Here is a 21,755-nt window from a genome sequence, read left to right on the forward strand (position 1 = left end):
GCTTGCTCTGACATTCCGTTAGATGGTGAAGTCCTTGCAGTAGAGAGAGTGCCTTCTGCTTCACGGCCCCTAATCCTGCATCCTCGGGTTACCTAAAGAATACTGTCAGCTCTAGGCATGCTCAGTTTTCTAACTGGGAGGTAAAATCCAGTGGTCCTTGCCTTTCAGGTTCCATTTCTGCTGCGGATCTGATGAGACCGTGTGAGTTTGGCAATGGGATGCACCAGCAGAACATCTTCGCAGTTTGTGCCATGACGGGGCCTGTGTCAGAAAAACAGCAGTCACTACGGAATGGCCCCACCCACCACAGCTCGCTCTCACGACAGAAAATGCGAAGAGAATAATTAAAAATTCACCTGGCCCGCACCAACCACATACTTTGCAAATACCCTCGGGTTTCAGATGGCTGTCTCTCACCTCCTCTCTAACCCCCTGAGAATATTTCGTATAGTTTTAAAAATATCTCTGGACCTAAGGCCCTAACATTTGGGGGGATATTTTGCACCTAAGAGAATAAACCATACCACTGTGGTTGGTGGCCGGCAGTTACTTTTATATGAAGAAGTGGAAACTTTTGACATTAATGTGGGGTTGACTTATGAAACATCCAATTTTATGTAGTTCCATGTGGTTTAAAAGGCACTCAGGTGGGGCAAATTCTGATGGTCAGCTTTTTTAAAAAAAAAAAACAAATATAAAGACACTTCGTTACATTTTGGAGGTAACGTCTACTTGGAATCCAGTTGGTGCTGTTTTAGAAAAACATGCCTGACTTTATTTGGTCTGTACAAAAAGAAGGAGCACTGGATTACTCAGGACAACGTTTACTTTTGCCAGAAGACTTAACTGCCACTCACCTCCAGAAGTGATCCCCATTTGCAGGTAAAAGGCGTCATTTCTGTGACCTGCTGCTGCCCTGGAGTATTTCAGCACTTCGTTGCACTTGGCCCTGGAATCCACGACGGAAACCCAGACTTTACCCCTTTCTTGTTCACTCTGAGATGCAAAAATTGTACAATTTATTCATTTTTGACCTGGCCAAAAATAACGGTGAAAAGAAATGGATCTGAACTGATAATGACAAAAAATCAAGGCTATGCTCTTAAGAGCTAAATTGACGCAGGAAAGAAAATGGGGTTCTAGGAAACAATGGCAGGATAACCCCAAACGTTAGGGGCGGTGAACTTGAAAACCGCCTGATTTGAACCAGCCCAGCAGTGATTCTTCTTGGATCCAGGCATGTTGACATTGGAATGACCGCAGGAAAAATTATGTTTCATAGTTTTTCATGAAATGACCGTTGTGACCCCAGAGGGTGGATCATTGACCGTATGTCTCTTGTGGCCATCCACTGACCCCTCAGAACTCGCCCGGTGTCACCATCACGATGGTGACGTGGGTGCTGGGCACCTCCCAAGCCCCCTGTGGCTTTGGGCTTTGACCTGTGTTCCTCAGCAGGGCTGGGTGGTAGCGTGAGGTCTCCAATGTCCCCCGCTGGTGGGGTTTGTTTTGGCACCTTTACATCCGTGATGACATCCAACCCAGGCTCAAAACAGGCCAGTGGAATGATTCGACTGGAATATTTCTGGGGAATGATCAATGATTTTCTAACAATAAAAAATTCAAATTGGTGCCTATAATTTTTTAGCGAAGGAGGTTTATACACTTTCTCCTTCAATTTCCCCTTTATTATGCTGTGGAATGATGACTCTAATGGAGCACCTTAAGCTTTACAAGCAATTCCATTGGTTAGTTTAGCTTTTAAAAAGTGGAGGCAGTTTTGTGAAGGATAAAGTATACAGTCTATGGAGCCAGAGGGTTTGGAGTCCAAGTTCATTTTTAGCTCTGTCCTTCACCAGCTGGGACTCCAGGCACATTGTAAATCCTTGATGTCCTTGGCTGCAAAGTGGGTAGAAGTCCATGCCTGAACCTTAAGAGTCTTATGTGAGGATTAACTCCAATAACATTGCGTTGAAAGTGTCTGGTGCCCGGAAGGCATCTAATAAATTGTAGTTATTTCTTCCTGCTGGCCCCTCTCCCACTGCCTTTTAAGGGGGCACTGATCTCAGAATTCTGTGTAATTGCTGTGGGCTTCAGGTCCTAAGGGGGGAAGAAATGCCTCTGAATTGTTTTGCATTAGAAAATTTTTTGCCTTACAGTTTTATCAACTACAGAGAGATGTTCTCCTTTTTATAGGGCATCTACTTTCCCCTAAGTAGAGAAACAATACATCAATTTTCTTGCATTTTCTCAAAAAAGACTTCTGTTCAAAATACCCAGATAATGGTGGCAAAAGTGTGTTTTGCTTTGTGGTCTTTTTTTTTTTCTTAAATCACTCCCCTTGTTCAACCATATTGTTATTCATGCTCATAATATCAGTTCCATCATTAATATGGTCATTTTAATAATGGTTCTTACAATTAGGGCTTCCTGGAAGAGTCAGAGAAAAGTCGCATATGAAGTTGTATTAATTGCATTTCAAGGATAATTCTGCAGGCATAATAGACCCAGTAGTTTTGTAAGGGAAGCCCAACCTGTTTGTAAAGAGAAATTTGTAGTCGTTGGAGTGTTATTTCCAAACTTCATCTGCAGAAAAAGATGTCTGATTAGTGCAAATTTATCTCCTGAGTGGGGAGGCAGAGTGAGAGGCGGGAGGGACGCACAAGGCCCAGGGGACCCACGTAGGTGTGCTTTGCAAAGTTAAGCTGCCAGGGAGGCAGGAAACCACTTCGCTTGTAGAACATGTGATAGGCCGTGGGCTGGAGAGAATGAAGGTGCCATGAGCCCTCAGGTGGCGGATTCCTGTCCCCACCCTGAGAACCAGCCGCCCACTCTCCCCCCAGACTCCTTGCAGCTTCCCGACCATGCCTGTCCTTGGGCCTGTGACAGAATGGGTGTGGGGACCTTCCCCCAGCAGGCAGGGTGAGGGGTGCTGAGTGGCCAGGAGGGAGGTCAGAAAGCGCTCGCTGGGCAGGAAGCCAGGATGCTGAGCAGGGTTTTTCCTCTGCTTGCGGGAGGGCATCTGAGGGCCCCACCTGGGCTCGAAGGAGAGGGTCCAGCCCCTCTCAGCGCTGATGCTGTTCCTGCTGAACAAGCACAGGACGCCCCACTCAGAGGACTTATTCCCATGAAACAGCCACGGGGAAGGAGCCTCATGCCCTGGACACAATTCTGAGCCGCCTGGGAAGAGAGCCTGGGGCATTGGTGACTCTTTCCCTTCCTTCTTCCCTAGATGATTTCTCAGGATTGGAGACCGACACGGAAGCACCCACGGAGGAGCCCTACATGGTCTATGATGAAGGTACTCACTGATTTTAAGCACATTACTTGGACAGTTTCTTTCCTGATGGGAGGATCTTATTTTAGTCGCTAAGTGGATGATCGGAATTACAGTTTCCTTCAGAGCTCTGGGCTGGGTGGCCATGCTTAGGGGAGGGTGGATATACCCCATGCTTTTAAGTTACTCCCAATACATCTTTGACCCAAAGAAAAAGTGTGCTTGGTTGAAAACTTAGTTTCGAACAGGTACTCTGAGCTTCCTGTCTCTCCCTTCCAGCCCCTCCTTCCTCCGGAAATCCTGGAGCCATCAGGTCTGCCGCCCCTGCCGCCCACAGCTCTTTGTAACACCACTGTCTCAGCTTCCTCTCTTGGCTTGGTTCTTCTCATTCTTCCCTGTTCTCATTTTCTAATTACATGTAAAAAACACAATGCCTTGGCTGGTGGCTTGATTGGTGGAACATCACCCTGTACGCCAAAAAGGTTGTGTGCAGTCCAGAGTCAGGGCATGTACCTCTGGTGGGTTCGATCCCTGGTCAGGCCGTGTACAGGAGGCAACCAGTGCTCTTCTCACATCGATGTCTCTCTCTCTCTCTCCCCCCCTTCTTCTCCCTCCCTCTCTCTCCCTCTCCCTGCCACCCCCTTCCTCTCTCTCCAAAATCAGTAAAAACATATCCCTAGGTGAGGATAAAAAGAAGTACAATGCTACAGATGTGTAGAATTATTTTTAATCATAGACTCTTTCCAAGTATAGGTAAGCTTATAAGATCAAGAACACAAATACCTGTTTGGACAGTCTCCCAATGAGTGGTGACTAATAGTGGCGACTAATAGTATACGTGTGACCCTCTGACCCTCCTGTGTGTTTTATAAGTTGCCTCTGTACTTGGAGAAATTCATGTAGGCATCTTGTCCCTACCCTGGTGCCAGCCTTTGGCACTCAGAAGGTCCTCATTTTTGCATGTCGTCTTCCTGGTTATTATCTGTAGATCCGATGGTCTTAAATCACAAATTTATTATGATTACACACCTTTGATGTAATCATAATACAGTTTGATGTAGTGGTTTAATCTTTCAAAGAAAAACACCGCATGTCAGAAAGCACAGGAAAGTTTCTTGGCACCTTTGAAAATACTGTGCGCCTTTCTTACTATCCTTGAGCAGTTGAAAAGGGAGCAGAGTTTTACTTTCTTTTTTAAATGTTAAAGAATTCAGCAATGGGGGGAAATTGGGACAGCTGTAATAGAGCAATAAAAATATAAATATTAAAGAATTCTCTTAGTAGAATTAATCTAAACTTCTCCCAAGGAAAAAAACAATCCCCAAGATGATAAATGAAAAAAAAATCAAGTTTACTTTCTGATGTGAATCCTTCCTGGCTCTCAAAGGGAAAATTATTCAGGTCGAGAATGATCTTGGACCAGTGATGGGAACGTGCTAACCTGGATGAAGTCTAAGGCTTGTTCTAGCGTAGATTCTGAAGCCTCATTTCTCTGGTCATATGTGTTTCTTTTTTCCCCTCCTCTCTTTTCTCTGTGCTGCTTTTCTGAGGGGGCTGAAATGAGGAGAAATGCGGTTTTACTGGAAAGAAATGACATTTGGGCACTTGCGTTGAGGGAGTGTATGTGCTTTAATCTAGAGTTCAATCTTAGGAAGGTAGCTTTTGACTGCAAACAGTGCTCCTTTTCTGCCCAGTCCCAAAACCTTGCCATCATTTCAGATTACACACTCGAGACCTCGAGGTCCCCGGCCACCACCACACTGGCCACCACCACGCCGGCCACCACCACGCCGGCCACCACTGCGGCTGCGGAGCCGGAGCCAAAGCTGGGAGTCATCCTGCCTGAAGGCACCATTGGTTCCTTTCCTGAAGAAGAATTCGATCTGGCTGGAAAGAAACGATTTGTTGGTAAACAGAACTTTCTTAATGAGAGAAACATGGGTTTTTGACTTTCGTTCTTTGAAGAAGAGCATAGCTAATCCCTTGGCCTGGCCGAGGACGCACATCTGGAGCAGAGCTTTCTCAGAGTGAAGTTTCCAGTCGGGGCGATTCGGGGAGTCGTTCCCGCCGAGCAGCACTGGACTTGCTTTCCACACCATCAGGAGTGGGGGGCCTGCAGGGGAGCGCTGGGAGTTCCACAGAGTGGGGAGCAGAGAGGGCTGCAAGGTGCAGCCTCAGAGTAAGGGGCACTCAGAAACCGTCAGCTCCAGGGAACACGAGCATTCTCACTGCAGCCCGCGACTCACACCAGGCGCCCTCTGCGCTTTGCCTGCCCGTTGTTAAGCTCCTCCTCAAAGGTGAGCAGGCGACAGAGCCGCAGGGGATGCTTCTCCTGGTTACTTCCCATCGTTTTCATTGGCCTCAAGGACTTGGGGTCTAGAAATTCACTCTACTCTTTTTTTGTCTGCCATGAAAACAATTTTGAGAGGAATTTCCGTTTCACGAAATTGTGTTTCTTCCCTTTGGGAGTCTTCTTTTCCATGCCCTTAACGAACTTCACTAATGAGACAGATTAATATATTACTAAGTGGGAAAAAATAATATATGACTAAGTAGGACTGGCAACAGCTTAAACTAGTATCACTGGTTTTGTTTCCCAAACAAGTGCTGTGCCATGAGCAGAGGCAGCCAGTACGTAGTGCCCAGTGTCTAACCTGCGCACACTTGAAGGATAAGGATGATTAGGGCAAGGCAGCATTCCTGCGGCCGATGCTGAGGCTGGCCTGCGGCATTCAGCAGCCTGGCTGCATTCACCAGTCCTGACTTTCTCTCTATAGTTCCATGACAGAATCTGAAATCCATTTAGCACTATTATTAGCTACTCCAAAGAACTCTTCAGAAGGCTGAAAGGCTTACCATTGTCTGGCTATTCTGATTTGTCTAGAACTCTATAAAGCATAGTAGTAGATTTTTCCCCAAAACTTCCTGATGAGATCCATGGGCAAACCCCCAAGGCCCAATTTTATACAAATTATTGGAAAGTACAGGAGCTAAAAATTGCTTGTCATTGCAACGGTCCCTGAGAATGAGAACCGGAACCGAAGCTGCAAGGGAACATTTAGAAAGTATTAGGAATTTGTTACACGAGAGCACTCCGGAGTCTTGCGTGTATAAACCCCAACTCCGATTTCCCTGGCCTTTGTAACTTCTTACACAGCATGTGGCGCGGAAAGACCTGTGGGCTGCAGGTAGCGTCTCCTGTTTGGCCCTTGTTTCATGGGTCCCCACTCAGTGGCCACAGACTCAGCTGGGGCACCGGACATCCGTCCAGGCCTGCCTTACTCCTGGTGCCCTTGTTACCTACTGAAATAATGTGTGTAGAAAAAGCTTGAACCTGTTCATAAAGGTGAGTAGCTATTATTGTACTGAGCGGAAATGTTGTAGAAGGCTGGCCAGGCCTGGCCTTGGCAGACATTCCAGATGGTTCTGGGGGTCTCTGAAGCCCTAGAGAGGGCCTCCCAGGACTGAGGCTAGAGGTTCTTTATCTTGATCAATGTATATTTCGTTCTGGTCCCAAGACAGTCTAGGCAACGAACTGTGTTGGGAGAACCCCAGCGGGGCCCCATCCACACTTCCCCAAATGTTTGGGCTTTGGAACGGTGAAATACTGCAGACCCAACTAATGTTACATTGACTGCGGCCTGGGGACCTATCACAGTCACTTTGAGGCCATGGTCATCCATGTTCATGGGGCAGTGGGATCTTTTGAAACCACAGGTGAACAGGTGTAACTGCGTGGATCCATTAAGGAGAGCTAGGGATGTGCTTCTGAACTTGGCACCAGGGCTGGTGGCCTTGGAGCCCCTGTCTGGCGGGGAGAGACTGAATGGTTGGTCGGCTCCATGGAGCAGATGTCCTGTGTCTGCTTCTAGAGAGAGCCTTCAGCAGCTGGAGGGGGTGTCTCTGTCCTTCTACAGCTCCGTATGTGACGTACCTCAATAAGGACCCAGCAGCCCCTTGCTCCCTGACCGATGCGCTGGATCACTTCCAAGTGGAGAGCCTGGATGAAATCATCCCAAGTGACATGAGGAAGAGTGACCGGCCCCCACAGCACGCCCCCCGCAATATCACCATTGTTGCTATGGAAGGCTGCCATTCCTTTGTCATTGTGGACTGGGACAAAGCCACCCCGGGAGATGTGGTAACAGGTGTGTCTAGCCGGGCAGATGCTCAGAGTCCCCATCAACACGTAGGTGGGAAATACAGACAGAAGTGGATGGTCGGATGAAGTGTGAATGGGTGCGTGGGCGGCTGGAGGGAGGGAGGCATGCCACTGAGGCATGAACTCCGCTAGGCCTTCAGAGGCAGCCCTGGAGGGCCCCCCTGAGGTCTGTGAAGAGCAGATAAGGCAGAAAGAAGAGCTGCCTGATGGCTGTCATTAAACATCAAGGTCAAAGGCAAGCACAGGTGTTCAACCACAAGAAATCCAAGGACAGCCCTCACCAAATGGGGGAGGCCCCCATGAGTCTGGACTCTTTCAGCCACCCAGGCACAGTTTCCACAGTTTCTGTGTTTTGTGTGAAGGCCGGTTGTAGATGTCTCTACCAGGAAGTTCTCAAATACTTGTGTGCCGGTCACTGCTCTTCTCTTCCGCTTTCCCGCTGCACAGTCTAACTGAGGGTGATTCATTCTGAGGAGAGGGGGCAGGCCAGGGAATGTGGGAGATGAGGAGAATGAACAGAAGTAGGGAACTAGCAAGTCTCAGGAAGCATGTTACCAGCATCTGGAATCACCAGAAGGTCCCAACGTTGTAGCCCATCCTCACCCAATACCCAGCTGGCTCCTTCTGGAACCTCTCCCACAGAGCTGCTCTGCTCCATTGCCTCCCCCGCAACCCCACGGGGTTGTACCTCTGGCATGATGTGGTTCCTGGACGCTCACGTGGTTCTTCCTTCTCTCCACGTGCAGGTTACTTGGTTTACAGTGCATCCTATGAAGACTTCATCAGGAACAAGTGGTCCGCTCAAGCTTCATCAGTGACTCATCTGCCCATTGAGAACCTGAAGCCAAACACAAGGTACAATGTGCCCATCATTCAAAAGCCAAAAACTGAGACCTGTGTCCATGGTTACAGATATCCTGAGGCTGAGAAGGAAAGGCCCAGTCACAATGGTTTTATGACTTCTTTTGCATTCTCCCTTTAGTTCTCAGAGAATATCAATGAACACTTGCCACATGACATGTATTTTTCTTGGAAGAACTTACTCTATGTACTGTGACTGTTAGTCTAGTATGTGGGTGTTTTGTTCCCTGGTTTCTAGAGACTAAATACTACCTAAGACCAGGGTAAGAAAGGTTGTCCTGTGTGTTGAAAAGGAATCGGTCCATTTCTAGTCACCCATTGGTGGTGGTAGATGGCACAACCTTCACAGCTCACGTTAAGGGAGCAGTGATTACTAAACATTTTAATTAGCTGGTACTCAAACTCTATGATGTAGAAGGTTAGCTCACTCAAGAAAGATGCATTTTACACAATATAGGTTACACCCACATCTTCCTAAGCTGGGCAAGTGGCTGGCTGGCTAGAGGGCCCTCTGGGAGTCACAGGTTATAGCCCTCAGTGGGAAACACGCAAAAGTTGTTCCCAAGAGTGCAAAGCAGGAGAGTATGCATTTCCGCTTTTGTGCTATCTGGTTTTGATGGTAATGACCATCAGGAAAGCTTCCCTGGTGGGCAAACATGGGCAGAGTACCAAGTGTGTGATGGTCAAGCACTGATGTGCTCATAAACCAGTTCTTTGGGAAAAAACAGAATTCCCAGGTTTTTGGCATTTGCCACACTCCGTAATGTAAATACTCCCGCCATGGCCAATTCCAAGCTACCAGTGAGCGTTCAGAATTCCTAAATATTTAACGATCAGCCCACTCAAACCTGTACAAATGGCTTCAGCCCACACTGTCACATCAGGTCACCACACTTAGGTGGCAAAGAGCACTGAGTGGCAGGCCTGGGACCGAGGTCTCCCATTCTCTGCATGGTCAGAGGACCAGGGGGAAGGCTGGAGCAAACTACTGTCCTCAAACGGAAATGTGCAAACGGGAATAGAAACTGGACCACAGCTGCAGGTACCGAGAGACTTGTGAAGTAGCTGAGACCCTTCCTCGGGGCATTTTAATGTGCCACTCGGGCCCCCCTGAACTGAGCTTTTATAAGCTATTACGAATTTCAGATTAAAAAGCACGTAGCAAAACAAGACATTGAGAAAACACGGAACTTTTCCCTAAGAGTGATGAAAAGTTAACTAATTAGAGGAAGCAAACAGAAAAAGGAAATGGGGCGACGCCCAACTTGGTGTGTGCTGCGTGATGAGGCTTTTACAGCACAGCCGCCATGTCCAAAAGTTGCAGGAGGCCTCCACGTGCTCTGCCCGGCACCCTGGCCACACAGCCGGAGCTCGCCTTCTGTGCCCCGCCCCCATGGCCACTGTTCTTTCCACAGCTTTTGCTCCAGACTGATGTTGAGTTTTGAATAACACGAAGAGATGGTTATGCAGCATGAGGGTTTGTTCATACTTCCCACGGGTATGGATGCGCCAGGATCCATTGAATAAAGGCTTTCTGCTTGTTCCGTGCCAGGCACCGTGATGCGCATGCCCTGAGGGTGGGAGGGGGGTGGGCGTGGGGGGAGGGCTTCTGTCCCACCCTCCCCCCACAGTCAGCCCCCTGGTGGACAGACTGGGAACAGCAGCTGCTGCTGTGGGCTCCCCAGGATTACCTTCCCCCCTCCGCCCCGTGCTTCCGGATGGGGGGTGCTGGCTGAGGTGTGAGCACAGGCCTCTCCCTGCACAGATTTCTTCCAGCCCCCCTGGAGCAGCTGCCAGGAAGGGTCACCACGATGTAAGGGTGCTCGCTTCCCCTGCCTGACCCTAGTGCAGAATGTCTCTGGTGGACTCCTTTCAGGAATCCGCGGACTTCCTCCACAGAGTCTGTTTTCCCACGGTCATCACAGGCCCCAGGGCTTCTCAGGAACCGACTTCAGAGTCCCCTGCCCAGAGGACACAAGAAGTCCATGGCCCCACGCGGAGCCAGAGTGTAAAAGCCAGCTGCGGTTCTTCATAGTCGAAACTTGTTCTTGACTTTACACGAGCGGGCATTGTTCGCCCAACTCAGCGCCAGTGTGCTTTCTGGAGTCTGCGTGTTCTAATCCACAAAGTGCAGGGATTTGTCTCTGCGCAGCCTGCTCAAAGGAAGGGGCCAAAAGCTTATATAAGGAGGCAAGGCATGGGTCCCTCCCCCTACTTGGATGAGGCAGAGACTATTTAGAGAATGAAATATATATATTAGTTCATAGAAAAAGCTTACTGTGGTTTTTGAAAATGGGAACTTTACTTTTTTTTCATAGTTCCATGCTGCTTTTCCACTCAGCATATTTAAATTTACTTTGACACATTAGGTGAAGTTCAAGTGGAAATATGTCTTTGGAAGTGGGCCACGTGGGCTTTGCAGAGGGCAGAATTATTGTGCGGACGGGGAAGGTGGGTTTGGAGAGCTCTTAGGTTTCAGCGGTAAGGCACATTGTTACAACAAAGAAGCTGGGATGGCTCCGCTTCATCGACTGGCCATCCCTCTCGCCATCTCCTTAACTGGGAGCTCCGGGAAGAGGTCCAGGGAGGTCCCAGGGGAGGCATGAGAATGTAGCCTTAGAATATAAGTGTCATTCTTTAGGCTTTGATTTCTTCTTCTTTTTTTTTTTTTAAGGAAAAGAAAGTATCTGTAAAGTTTAACCAGTATCATTAACATATGCCAAACCCACCGCTTGAACTGCCTGCAGTTTTGCCTCAAATAACTCCACAACCGCCGAATAGAAGTCTGTGTAATTGGGAAAACATGAACTGCTGAGTGAATTGAGATTTGGAAACTCATATGTTCTTAATTGTGCCCATCTTGTTTTGTTAAATGAAATTTTAAAAAGGATTCTCTCCTGAATGAGACGTGAATCACTTTCTTGAAAGGCTTACAAGAAGTCTAATTTTACCAAATGGCTTCATTATTCCAACCATTTCAGCCAGCTCTCCATTTAATCAAACACAACTTCTCGTACCATGTCTGTGTCAATGGGGCCACAGGCTCCCTTGGGGACCCCAGACACTCAGAGCCTCGTGCATGGACAGCACATATGTGGGCCTCTGCTCTCTCAAGGCCCATTGTTCACCTTTTAAAAAATTAGTGCATTTAAAATATAAGATTTTATTTATTTTTAGAGAGGGGGGAAGGGAAGGAGAAAGAGAAGGAGAGAAGCGTCAGTGTGCAAGAGAAACACCGATTGGTTGACTCTCAAATGCCCCCAGCCAGGGACCTGGCCGGCAGCCCCCAGGCCTGTGCCCTGAATGGGAGTCCAGTGGTTTGCAGGATGACACCCAACCCACTGAGCCACAACAGTCAGGGCTGTGCATTTTCGTTAGTGTATATAATCTGTGTGCCTGACAAACAATTAATTCTGCAACCTTGAAGCGTAACTCCTGCTGGCCAGAGCTCTGCAGAATGGCGGAGAGCCACACTCGCTGGATTTTCCCCCTTCTGTGCCTGGAAGTAGCCGGGGGCTGGGAGAGCAGGAGAGAGGGAAACCCAGAGCTCCACAGAGAAGCAGAGGTCACAGCTGTGGTGTCGGTCTCCAGTATTGTCCCACCACCGCTTTTCGCCCTGCGGCTCCTCAGGAGCAAAGCGAGAGGTTTTCCGACTCCCAGCCCAGTTGGCTTCTCAGCCTCCCTCCAGAGGAGCTCACTGATTCAGACCACGTGCCTCCGAGCACATTCTCCTTTCCAAGACAAAGACTGACCCTCTAGCACAGCGTCTCCAGGCCTGTCCACCTCCCCTCCCAGACTTCCTCCTCTTTCCTTGAGGTGCAACTCGAAACTCCTTTAAAGCTCCAGAGCCAACCACAGCCCGCGTGACACACCCACAACACTGTTGTCACGTTGCTTCACTGAGGACACCAAGACTCTGGCCTGGTTCACTCTCTCTGCCAATGGCCATTCCGGGTCAAACAGCCTGCTTTTTCCCACGCGGACCAGGGACACACATTAGGTTGAAGTGTGAATTCTGCTGCGTGTGTTTTACTGCCACAGCTTCTCCCTCTTGAGCTGGGACAAGGGTGGGACGAGGGCAGGACAACAGAGGAGCCTTTCGCCCAGGGACATGTCTCATGGGGCAGAACAACCCGTAACGCCCTAAGGAACACACTCTTTCTAAGTGACTTATTTGCCCAATATATTCTTTCTGCTCCCAGTATCCACATGTCTGTGCTGGTAATTGTATTACTTTGAAAAGTTGTTAGAAAATGAGAAAGTTCAGAAAAAATATGAATAGCAGTGATGTATGCATTAGTGAAAAAAAAATAGGAATCATTCTGCCACAGAGCAGGTGCTCAATAGTTTGGGAATCTGTTTTATTACACAGAACTTAAACAAGCTTCTCTTTCAAAAAGTGTTTTCTTCCAATTTCAGGTATTATTTTAAAGTTCAAGCCAAAAATCCTCATGGGTATGGACCCATCAGCCCCTCAGTCTCATTTGTTACAGAATCAGGTACAGTTGGCTTCCCTCCTCACTTCTTTTCCTTTCCCCAGAAACAAATAGTTCGGAATAATGACTACAATAGAATAAGAACTGAAGAAGTAAATTCCTAACTTTTGTATTTCATGAATCCATATTGGGTATTGCTTTATAAAATAAACATGATTTTCTTTCTGCTGGGTTAAAACTCAGATAACAACATCAAAAGTGGTCTTTCTTGGAATTGCCTGGAAAATGGCAAGGTCAAATTCCAATGGGAGGGGAAAACCATCTAATCTTCAGCCCTGTGGGAAAGATAAACTGGAATCTGTCTGTAGAAGAGTTAGTTGCAGAGATCATTTCTGTTACTGCAAATAGCTGAAGAGCAGAAATGTCGTGAGGCCTGAGAAGCAGTTGCTTCTGACAATCAGTTAAGTCTCTAAGATGTTGCTCTTACTAGGAGATGCAGGCGCCTTTCCTGACTGTGGAGAGTTGAATGCAAATGCTATGCAGCCTTGCAAGCTATAGCACTCCTCTGTGTGCTGGTGTGCAGAGCTCTGCGGCCCTTTAAGAATGCATGCCTATGAGTGTGGTCTGAAGCAGCGCACCTGGAGCTGGCCACAAGGCAGTGCCCAGGTTAGCGGCCCCTCCACAGGGGAAGCCAGGCAGGAGAGTAGGGAGCTAAGGCTTGGAGCGAGGCCACCTTCAGAAGTCCAGCTGAGCCAGCTCCACACTGAACTAGGAACTGGAGCTTCTGTTTGGTTATATTATTTCCCACCTGTAGCTTGATCATAAAACATGGGTCATTAGAAGATATTTTTCAGTGTAATGACTTAAAATCTACTGCATTCAATATGTGGAACAGAAGTAAATCTTCTGTGCGAATATGCTTTCTACGGACATGTAGGCAGACCACCTCAAAAGCATTTTCACCTACTTCATCTAAGAAGTGTGTTTGTCAGTAACAATGAAGAAGGAGCAAGAGAAAACCATTACCAGTGGTTCACATGCTAAATCAAGGAATGCGCCTATGTTTTTGGCTGCATTTCCTAAAATAAAACGGACTTCTGGCAACTATCAGAATTAACGTGGCAACGATCTATAGAAAGAAATCCAAATAATTCAGATTTAAGCATCTGTCAAGAAACAGAGGTCCAAAATCTGAGAGTAGGAAGACATGCATGTAGTTCGCTCTCTTTTATTAGCAGTTTTCCACGGTGGTGCCTCAGTGAGTTTATCTGGTCACCTGTTGATAGACATTGGGTTGTTTTTGCTTTTTGAGTATGAAAAACAAAATGCGTAAGTGTCTGTATGGATGTGTTTCAGTTTCTCTTGGATAAACACTCGAGAGGACAACGGATGGATTGTACAGCTGATGCACGTTTACCTTTTTAAGAAACCACTAAACTGTTTTCCCAGATAGACACATTTTAAACCGTAATGAGCATTCAATTATTTTGTCGGACCCAATGTCAAAATATTATATTCAGATGCCTATAGCATCTATGTAAATAAGGAAGTATTTTTCAAAAGGAAAGGCTTAGAAAATAAAAACTAAGGAAAAGTGTTGTCCTCTCTCAAATAAATCTTATATTTTTCTTTACCTATTCCAGTTTGCGTAGGCCTTTCAATTAGAATAAACATTTCAACAACTGCATGATTGGGAAGTATGATAATGAAGTCAATTATTTCTCTTTTATTCTACAGACAATCCTCTGCTTGTTGTGAGGCCACCGGGTAAGTTTTCTTCTTGATAAACTTGATATATTAGTAATCAAGTTGGATAGTGAATATGAGTTCATTACAATCACTCACAAGTAGACATGTTGGATCATTTTTGCATTTTTTTTAACTTTATGACAACTTGTATGGTTTCTTTGCCCCCTTCATCCCAGTCCAGGGACGAGAATGATCTGGGAATGTTTTAACACGGCCATAGCAGCCAATACCCATAAAAACCATTCCGGGTGGCCAGTATCTATGAGAACACATAAGTTTATTTTCACTCAATACCCTTTGAATATTTTATATTGCTGAAGAGATAGCAAAATACATTAAGTGTACAACAAACTTTTACTTTAAAAAAAACCTGAGAAAGCTCTATCGCTTGAGTTCAGGACAGGTCTTGTGCATGAAGAGAACAGCAGGAGCCGACACAGAGGGAGTTTATGTGGGGGGGCGGGGGGAGCAAGGAAAGGTTAGGACAGCAGGCCCTACAAGGTCCAATCTGCCATTATAGCTCATTTTCCTTGAGCTTGGAGCCTTTTTCTTACTCTGCGATTCCCTTAACTAAGCCCAAGTAAGAGGAGCTTCCCAATTGTGTTTCAGTCCTAAGAAAGAAGGGGAAAGAGAAAGAGGGTGCCCACTGGGAGGTGGGAAAACCCGGGAAACTCAGAAAAGCCCCGAGAAAAGAGGAAGACCCAGCGAATAGGTCAAATTTTCTGTTACTTTGTGCAAGCATAAATGCTAGGTGTGTTTTTTGTTGTCAAGGTGGCGAGCCCATCTGGATCCCATTCTCTTTTAAACATGACCCCGACTACACGGACTGCCATGGCCGGCAGTATGTGAAGCGGACGTGGTATAAAAAGTTCGTGGGGGTCGTTCTTTGTAACTCGCTGCGGTATAAGATCTACCTCAGCGACAACTTGAAAGGTATGTCTTTGAGGGTGGTTGGCTGTGGCGGGTATGAAAAAACTGATTCTCTGAGGCACTAACTTGACATAGCAGGGGTGTAAGGATATACATTTTATACATAGCAGGGGTGTATTTATATCGGGCTCAAATGCAAACCAGTCTTGCAGGCTCTATTTTAGGGTGACTGGTTTTTACACTGGCAGCCAGAAAAAAAAATATATATATATATACTAAATCTACTACATTTTAGGAATGAAATCCAAAATTCTGTCACAAACTTAATGGACAATTTTTGCTGATAACTCAGTAATAATAGGTATGAGTATAAGCTGGAAGCATTGAGGGAAGAAAACATCCCCTTGATTCCCTGCCACTGGCACAACTTTGCAGAGAAAAAAGTGTAGATCAGAGGTGGCAAACACAAGGCCCATAGGCCGAACACGGCCCTCCACCTTGTTTTATCCAGCCCAACACCTTGTTTCTACGCAGCAGCACCGAGCTCTTGCTTAACTGTTAAGGAGTAGTTACATTTATACAGTCCTAAAGTTACTTTCGGCCCTTTGAAGGCAACCACGAGGCTGATGTGGCCCCCAGTGAGAATGAGTTTGACACCCCTGCTGTAGATGATGAAATGTACATCAGCAATACTCTTTGTCCTGTGTCCAAGTAAAAATTGCATGGTTTTCATCATGGGTGGGGATTTAAACAAAGAATAACCAACACACTTCGAACTACTAACATGTCAAAATGCCATTTTGACCCACCTAGCTTTAACTCACCCACCTACACAAATTTGTTATTTCAAAATTTGCACAACTTTTGATTTTTTAGTATATACATTTTGTTCAGTTTGCCCTCAGCTGGTCTATACTTGTTATGGGGTTTTTGTTGTTGTTGCTGTTTTGCTTTTTCCATGCTAGTGGTATCATTTTAAGATGATGTCAGAACAAATCTCCCTCAATATCCCGGACTCCGGCAATTTCTCAGTGTCTCTCCCTTTCCCAACACCCACCGTCTGTTTGTTTCTCTCTGCTCTTCCTGGGTTTTTTTTTCCACCGCTGCCCTTGCCCTGCCCTGACTGGGAATTTCCAGGAGAGGTTGCCCAGCCATCTCCGGCATCCTGGGGATGAGAACAACCACTTTGCCCTACTGTGCAGCTGCGGTTCAGCACCACGGACAGTGTCTCGTGCTGTAGGGCACTCTCTACTAGTTACACGTGAAAATAGGTTGCTCCATTTTTATAGATCTTCGTACCTTTCATAATTATTTCACAATGCATTCTCCAATGAGGTTAGGTTCGTCTATTCCTTTTTTAAACCACAGGTGCAAACACAAGGCCCACGGGCCAAATCCGGCCCTCCACCTTGTTTTATCTGGCCCGGCACCTTGTTTCTACCCAGCGGCAGCACCGAGCTCTCTCTTAACTGTTAAGGAGTAGTTACATTTATACAGTCCTAAAGTTACATTGGGCCCTTTTAAGGCAACCACGAGGCTGATGTGGCCCCTGGTGAAAATGAGTTTGACACCCCTGTTTTAAACCAAGGAACAGAAAGGTCTACCATTCATAGGCTGAAACAGCTTGTAATGTTAATACAATAGTTTCCATTTAGTGAACGCTTGTTAAGTATTTGGCACCCATGTCGTCTCTGACACCTTAGGAACATGTATAGATTGTTCATCATCACCATCATCACCATTTTTCACACATGGAAAATATGATGCAGACTTTAAGGACTGTACCCAATTCAAGTAGTCCCCAAAGCCTGTGCAAACTCCTAAACTAGCGGTGGCCTTTTTTGGAACAGTCACTGACATGTCTTATTCCTTCATGAAGATACATTCTACAGCATTGGGGACAGCTGGGGGAGAGGTGAAGACCACTGCCAGTTTGTGGATTCACACCTGGATGGAAGAACAGGGCCTCAGTCCTACATAGACGCCCTCCCTCCCATGCAAGGTAACGAGAACAAAGATCTGACACATTTCTTGGTGGGGGCGGGGGGCGAGAGAGGAGGGCTGATGCCAGGAGAAAACTCACTGTGGCCCTGCCTCTGCTTTACCTGAAGGCAGGTGTTGGCAGCACTTCGGATCATGAAAATAAAAAAATCAAAAAATATTCCTGTCATGTGCTGGAATTGGGGTGAGCCCAGGAAGGTAGGGGTACAATGGAGTGAAGACCTTAGCCCTACTTCCCCTTACCAGAAGGGAAGATGAATCTATTTTAGTGCGTTTCTCCGACTGCAGTCACGGTTTTGGCTCTGAACAGAGGTGCTGGTTAGTCAGCACGCTCCCTGGTGGAAGGGCAGGGAATCTCTCATCCGGCAAGAGTAAACAGGGCCGAAGGGTGAGAGCTGTGGTCCAGTCACCAAAAATAGTTTTTCGAGGAGGTTGGGCTATCACCTGTGCTTCAAGGGATTGGTGGTCAGAAGTGCCACAGCACTCTTTCCTTTGGGAGGTACTGGAAAGATCTAAGAGTCCACCAGAGACTCCACAAAGTAACCATTGGAGACTTGAGGCCGGGGCACATCGCGAGGCCCCGGGGCCTATGAGGTCTGTCCTGCCCTGTGGCGAGTGCTCGTAGGGAGGGGCTAGGCTACCTTCTCTTGTGGAGAGAAAGAGAGAGGGTGTCAATGAATACTTTCCAACCTGTGTCCCACACGTGTGGGGCCTGGATTATCCCCACAAATCGTGCTTGCGATAAGCCTCAGGGGCTACTGTGACCACCCCCAAAAATGGTTGTGTTTATTTGGAAGTCACATTGTTTTAAGACCAGATTATCAGAGGTCTTCTGTCTGAATAAGGTTGTAAGTATGAGGATTTTTCCTATTGGTTTTGGCACTTTTGATACTATGATTCTATTACCCATTCCAAACATGGGTTCCCCCCACCACACACCACCAAGCAATTCTTCGGCACCAGCAGGGTGTCCTACCACTCAACTCATTCTGACACTGTTGCCTGGAGTAGCGTCAGACCCCACAGTTAAGGGCTCAGTCCCTGAGAGTGCCTCTCCTTGCCCACGTCAGACCAGTCACAAGTCCAGCTTCTCCCCTGTGCTGCTGACCCATGGCTGCAGGTCTGAGGTTCCCACAACCTCCTCTTTTGGTTTGATTAACTTGCTAGATTGGCCCACAGAATGCAGGGAACTGTGCACTTACGAGATAACCAGTCTATGCTAAAAGTCTGTAACTCAGGAACAGGCAGAAGGAAGACACGCCCAGGGCAAGGTCTGCGGGAAAGGGCATGGAGCTCACGGGCCCTCTCCAGGCACCACTCTCCCCAAATGTCCATGTGGTCACCAACCTGGAGCTCTCTGAACCCTGCCCTTCGGGGTGTATGGGGGTTTCATTACATAGGCCTTATGGATGAAATCATCGGTCATTGATGACTGAACTCACCGCTGGTACCCCTCCCTCCCCAGAGTGTGGTAGCGGGGGGGTCAGGCTGAAAGTTCCAACCCTCTTATCACATGATTGGTCCTTCTGGTGACCAGCCCCCGTGCTGAGGGGCTTTTCAAAAGTCCCCGTATGAACATCAACTCAGGTGAGGTTGAAAGGGGTTTGTTAGAAATATCGGCACACCTTTATTGATTGAGCTTATCACTTGGGAAATTCCCAAGGATTTCAGGAGCTCTCTGCCAGAAGCAGGGATGAAGACCAAATACCTATTTCTTACTATAAATTGCAATATCACAGATGCATTTTCTCTCCCTCTCTTTCATTTTATCTTTCCAGGCTACTACCGCCAGTACCGCCAGGAGCCCGTCAGCTTTGGCAAAATTGGCTTTGGGACCCCCTATTACTACGTGGGCTGGTACGAGTGTGGGGTCTCCATCCCAGGGAAGTGGTAACCACAGGACGAGCACCCTGAAAGCTCACCCTGCCCAGCCCCCGAGACGAACCTGAACTAGGGGCCATGAGCAAGAAAAGGAAGACGGTGTCCCAGGCCCCAGGCCCAGGATGGTGTCCCGGTGTCAACAAGGCCACGAGGTGGACACTGGATATTTGGGGCATCTTTGGTCTGGACCTCAGCCCCACTTCCTGGCCTGGACTGCATGCAGGGTTCAACGTTGCTGTCCACTTTGCTTCTCCACACGTTTTGCTTGTGATAGCGCCTCTCAGAGACAATCGAAACCCGTGCTGCAGGGGAGGCCCACCGAGTCAGGGGGATTCCCAATCCTTAGGCACAACGTTCAGACCCCTCGTACCTCCAGGGAACAGCAGAAGCTGGCTTCACGGAATGCTACACGCTTTCTCTTTTCTCATTGGACTCCTCCCAGACTAGCTCACTTTAAGCTTTGGGTCTCTTTCTATGCAGAACTGAATTACTAAAATCACCACCAAAGGAAATATATCCTACTTCAGGTTTATCCCATGGACTTACCTACTGCTAGACCAAATGTATCAACTCTTCTTTGTAAATTCTCTTTTTGATATATATATATGTATATATGCATATACATATCTGCACTTCTCTGCAAGAACGTTGATTAAAATCACTAAATTTGTACCTGTTCACCAGATACGTGTGTGGGGGACTTTTTGGAGTGGAGGTGCTGTTTATTAACATCTTTCCGAAGGGCCCACAGCATGCGTTCTCTCAGGTGCTCAGCCAGCCATGGGAAGTCCCGCCTTCTTCCTGTGCTTGGTGCAGAGCATGAGGTGATGGGGGTGCTGCCGCACGGATGACAAACCAGTTGCAAATGGAGTGCCTTCTGTCTTGCATACCTGTGTGGAAAATGTGCCACTTGCCTCTCTGCGGACATAGCCAGTATGACTTCAAATTAATTATAGATTTTAAGTCCCAAATGATTTGAAAATCCAGTCTTTAAAAAAACAAAACAAACTCCTTTGTCCTTTCCCCCTTTCTCAGTATCTCCTCCTTGAAATAGACGTGGAATGGTGTCCGTTCCACGTGTGTGGCTCCGCTGTGCCATCTGACAGCTCTGCGGAGGAAGGGTCGGCTTTCTCTCATACAGGGCTCCACGTGAGAGAAGCAGGGGTGGGAGTGGGTTGGAGGCAGAGGCTTTCCTGGGCCCCGCTGGCTTTGCCACTCACGGACAGGAAGTCACGACAGAGAGCAGTCCGGGCTCCTGGAGTCAGCCGTTGTCGGGCTGGTGCCGTGTCATGGAGGTGAGACCTGATGCACCCTGCAGGCCTGAGGGTGAAACTTACAAGGAAGTGAGTGACACGTGGCAGGTCTTTGTGATGGGGCTGTGATAGCCGGCATGTTGCTCGGCTTCCGCCACTGCCTTTGTGCAGGGGACAACAGTAAAGACCATGCATGCATTCTGACAACCTGGGAGAACACGAGGGTCCCTCAGGGGCACAGATCCAATGCCCGGTTGACATGCCACTCATATTTTCATTCGCAAAATAGGACAGGAATCTTCAAGCAACTTTTGGAGCTTTTGTACATGAAAGTAGGATTATTAATCACCTTATTTTTCACTCTATTAACACTCACATACTTTACAATGCCAAGCCAAAGATACGATCTTTAAATATGAATGAATTTTCCTCATAAGCACATAACTTCCTTCCTTTAGTTCTCCTACCTGCTTCTCCAAACTCCTCTGGTTTCAGTACCCACCAGCCGGCCATCGGAGAAAAGAGAGAGAGAGAGGCCAGGATGAGGTCCCTGGGGGAGAGGCCAGCAGGGTGCAATTTCCTGAATGAGTTTCCTCGGTGTAAATAACTCACTGGCGTGTGCACGAGGAGAGTCATTCGGTCTGATCCATAAGCCCCCGTGGCCCCGTGCCTCCTTCGGAAGAGATGGAGATCGGACCAGCACAGAGGAGCAGGCGTGCTCTCTCTCCTTTGCGACTCACACTTTTCCCAACTAGATGGTGCATCCCATGCTCATTTCAGAGATGAAAGGACACGTTCCCTCTGTAGGATTTCACTCACTTCACAGAAATACAAAGAACTCACTGGAATTCACTCATGCAGTGATTTTCAAAACCTCTCTGTGACCTTAGGCTGTATTTGACTGTAGAAATCTGAACTTTGATTAAAAAGAAGAGTTTGCAAGTTTTGATGGAAATCACTACAAACCCAGATGGTAGAGCAGCCAAAACAGGAACATGGACTCCAAGCATCAGTGGTATCATTACCGATATCCCATCCCAATGCGGCAGCGTCCCAGCTCAGAGGAGTCCTCGGTGGTCACGTCCAGGTGCCAGCACCGTGTGAAGTCCAGAGGCCAGGGTGCAGAAATGCCGTGGGCTGAGCACCATTTTGTATCCACTCAGGAGGACACAAGTCCACTTCTAAAAGTCCCATTTAGGAAAACGGGACTATTTTCCTAAAGAAGTCTCCATCTGCTTCGAAGTTTCCCAAGAAGAAGAGAGTTG

General features: G+C 47.5%; 1 protein-coding gene across 3 annotated transcripts in view; it reads left to right on the plus strand.

The window, feature by feature from the left end:
- FNDC1 (fibronectin type III domain containing 1) overlaps nt 1-19,917 on the plus strand; it is a 74,333-nt gene extending 54,416 nt beyond the window's left edge. For all 3 annotated transcript variants that reach the window (XM_053914298.1, XM_024552106.3, XM_053914299.1), the window contains 9 exons: nt 3,233-3,301; nt 4,997-5,185; nt 7,195-7,425; nt 8,186-8,294; nt 12,720-12,799; nt 14,474-14,503; nt 15,257-15,418; nt 17,235-17,357; nt 19,135-19,917. In XM_053914298.1, the coding sequence (XP_053770273.1) occupies nt 3,233-3,301; nt 4,997-5,185; nt 7,195-7,425; nt 8,186-8,294; nt 12,720-12,799; nt 14,474-14,503; nt 15,257-15,418; nt 17,235-17,357; nt 19,135-19,250 (1,109 nt within the window). In that variant the 3' untranslated portion in view covers nt 19,251-19,917. The remainder of the gene's footprint in view (nt 1-3,232; nt 3,302-4,996; nt 5,186-7,194; nt 7,426-8,185; nt 8,295-12,719; nt 12,800-14,473; nt 14,504-15,256; nt 15,419-17,234; nt 17,358-19,134) is intronic.
- Nucleotides 19,918-21,755: the final 1,838 nt, after the last annotated feature.

Source organism: Desmodus rotundus, chromosome 11 (genome assembly GCF_022682495.2).
Source record: "Desmodus rotundus isolate HL8 chromosome 11, HLdesRot8A.1, whole genome shotgun sequence".
Taxonomy (NCBI): Eukaryota; Metazoa; Chordata; class Mammalia; order Chiroptera; family Phyllostomidae; genus Desmodus; species Desmodus rotundus.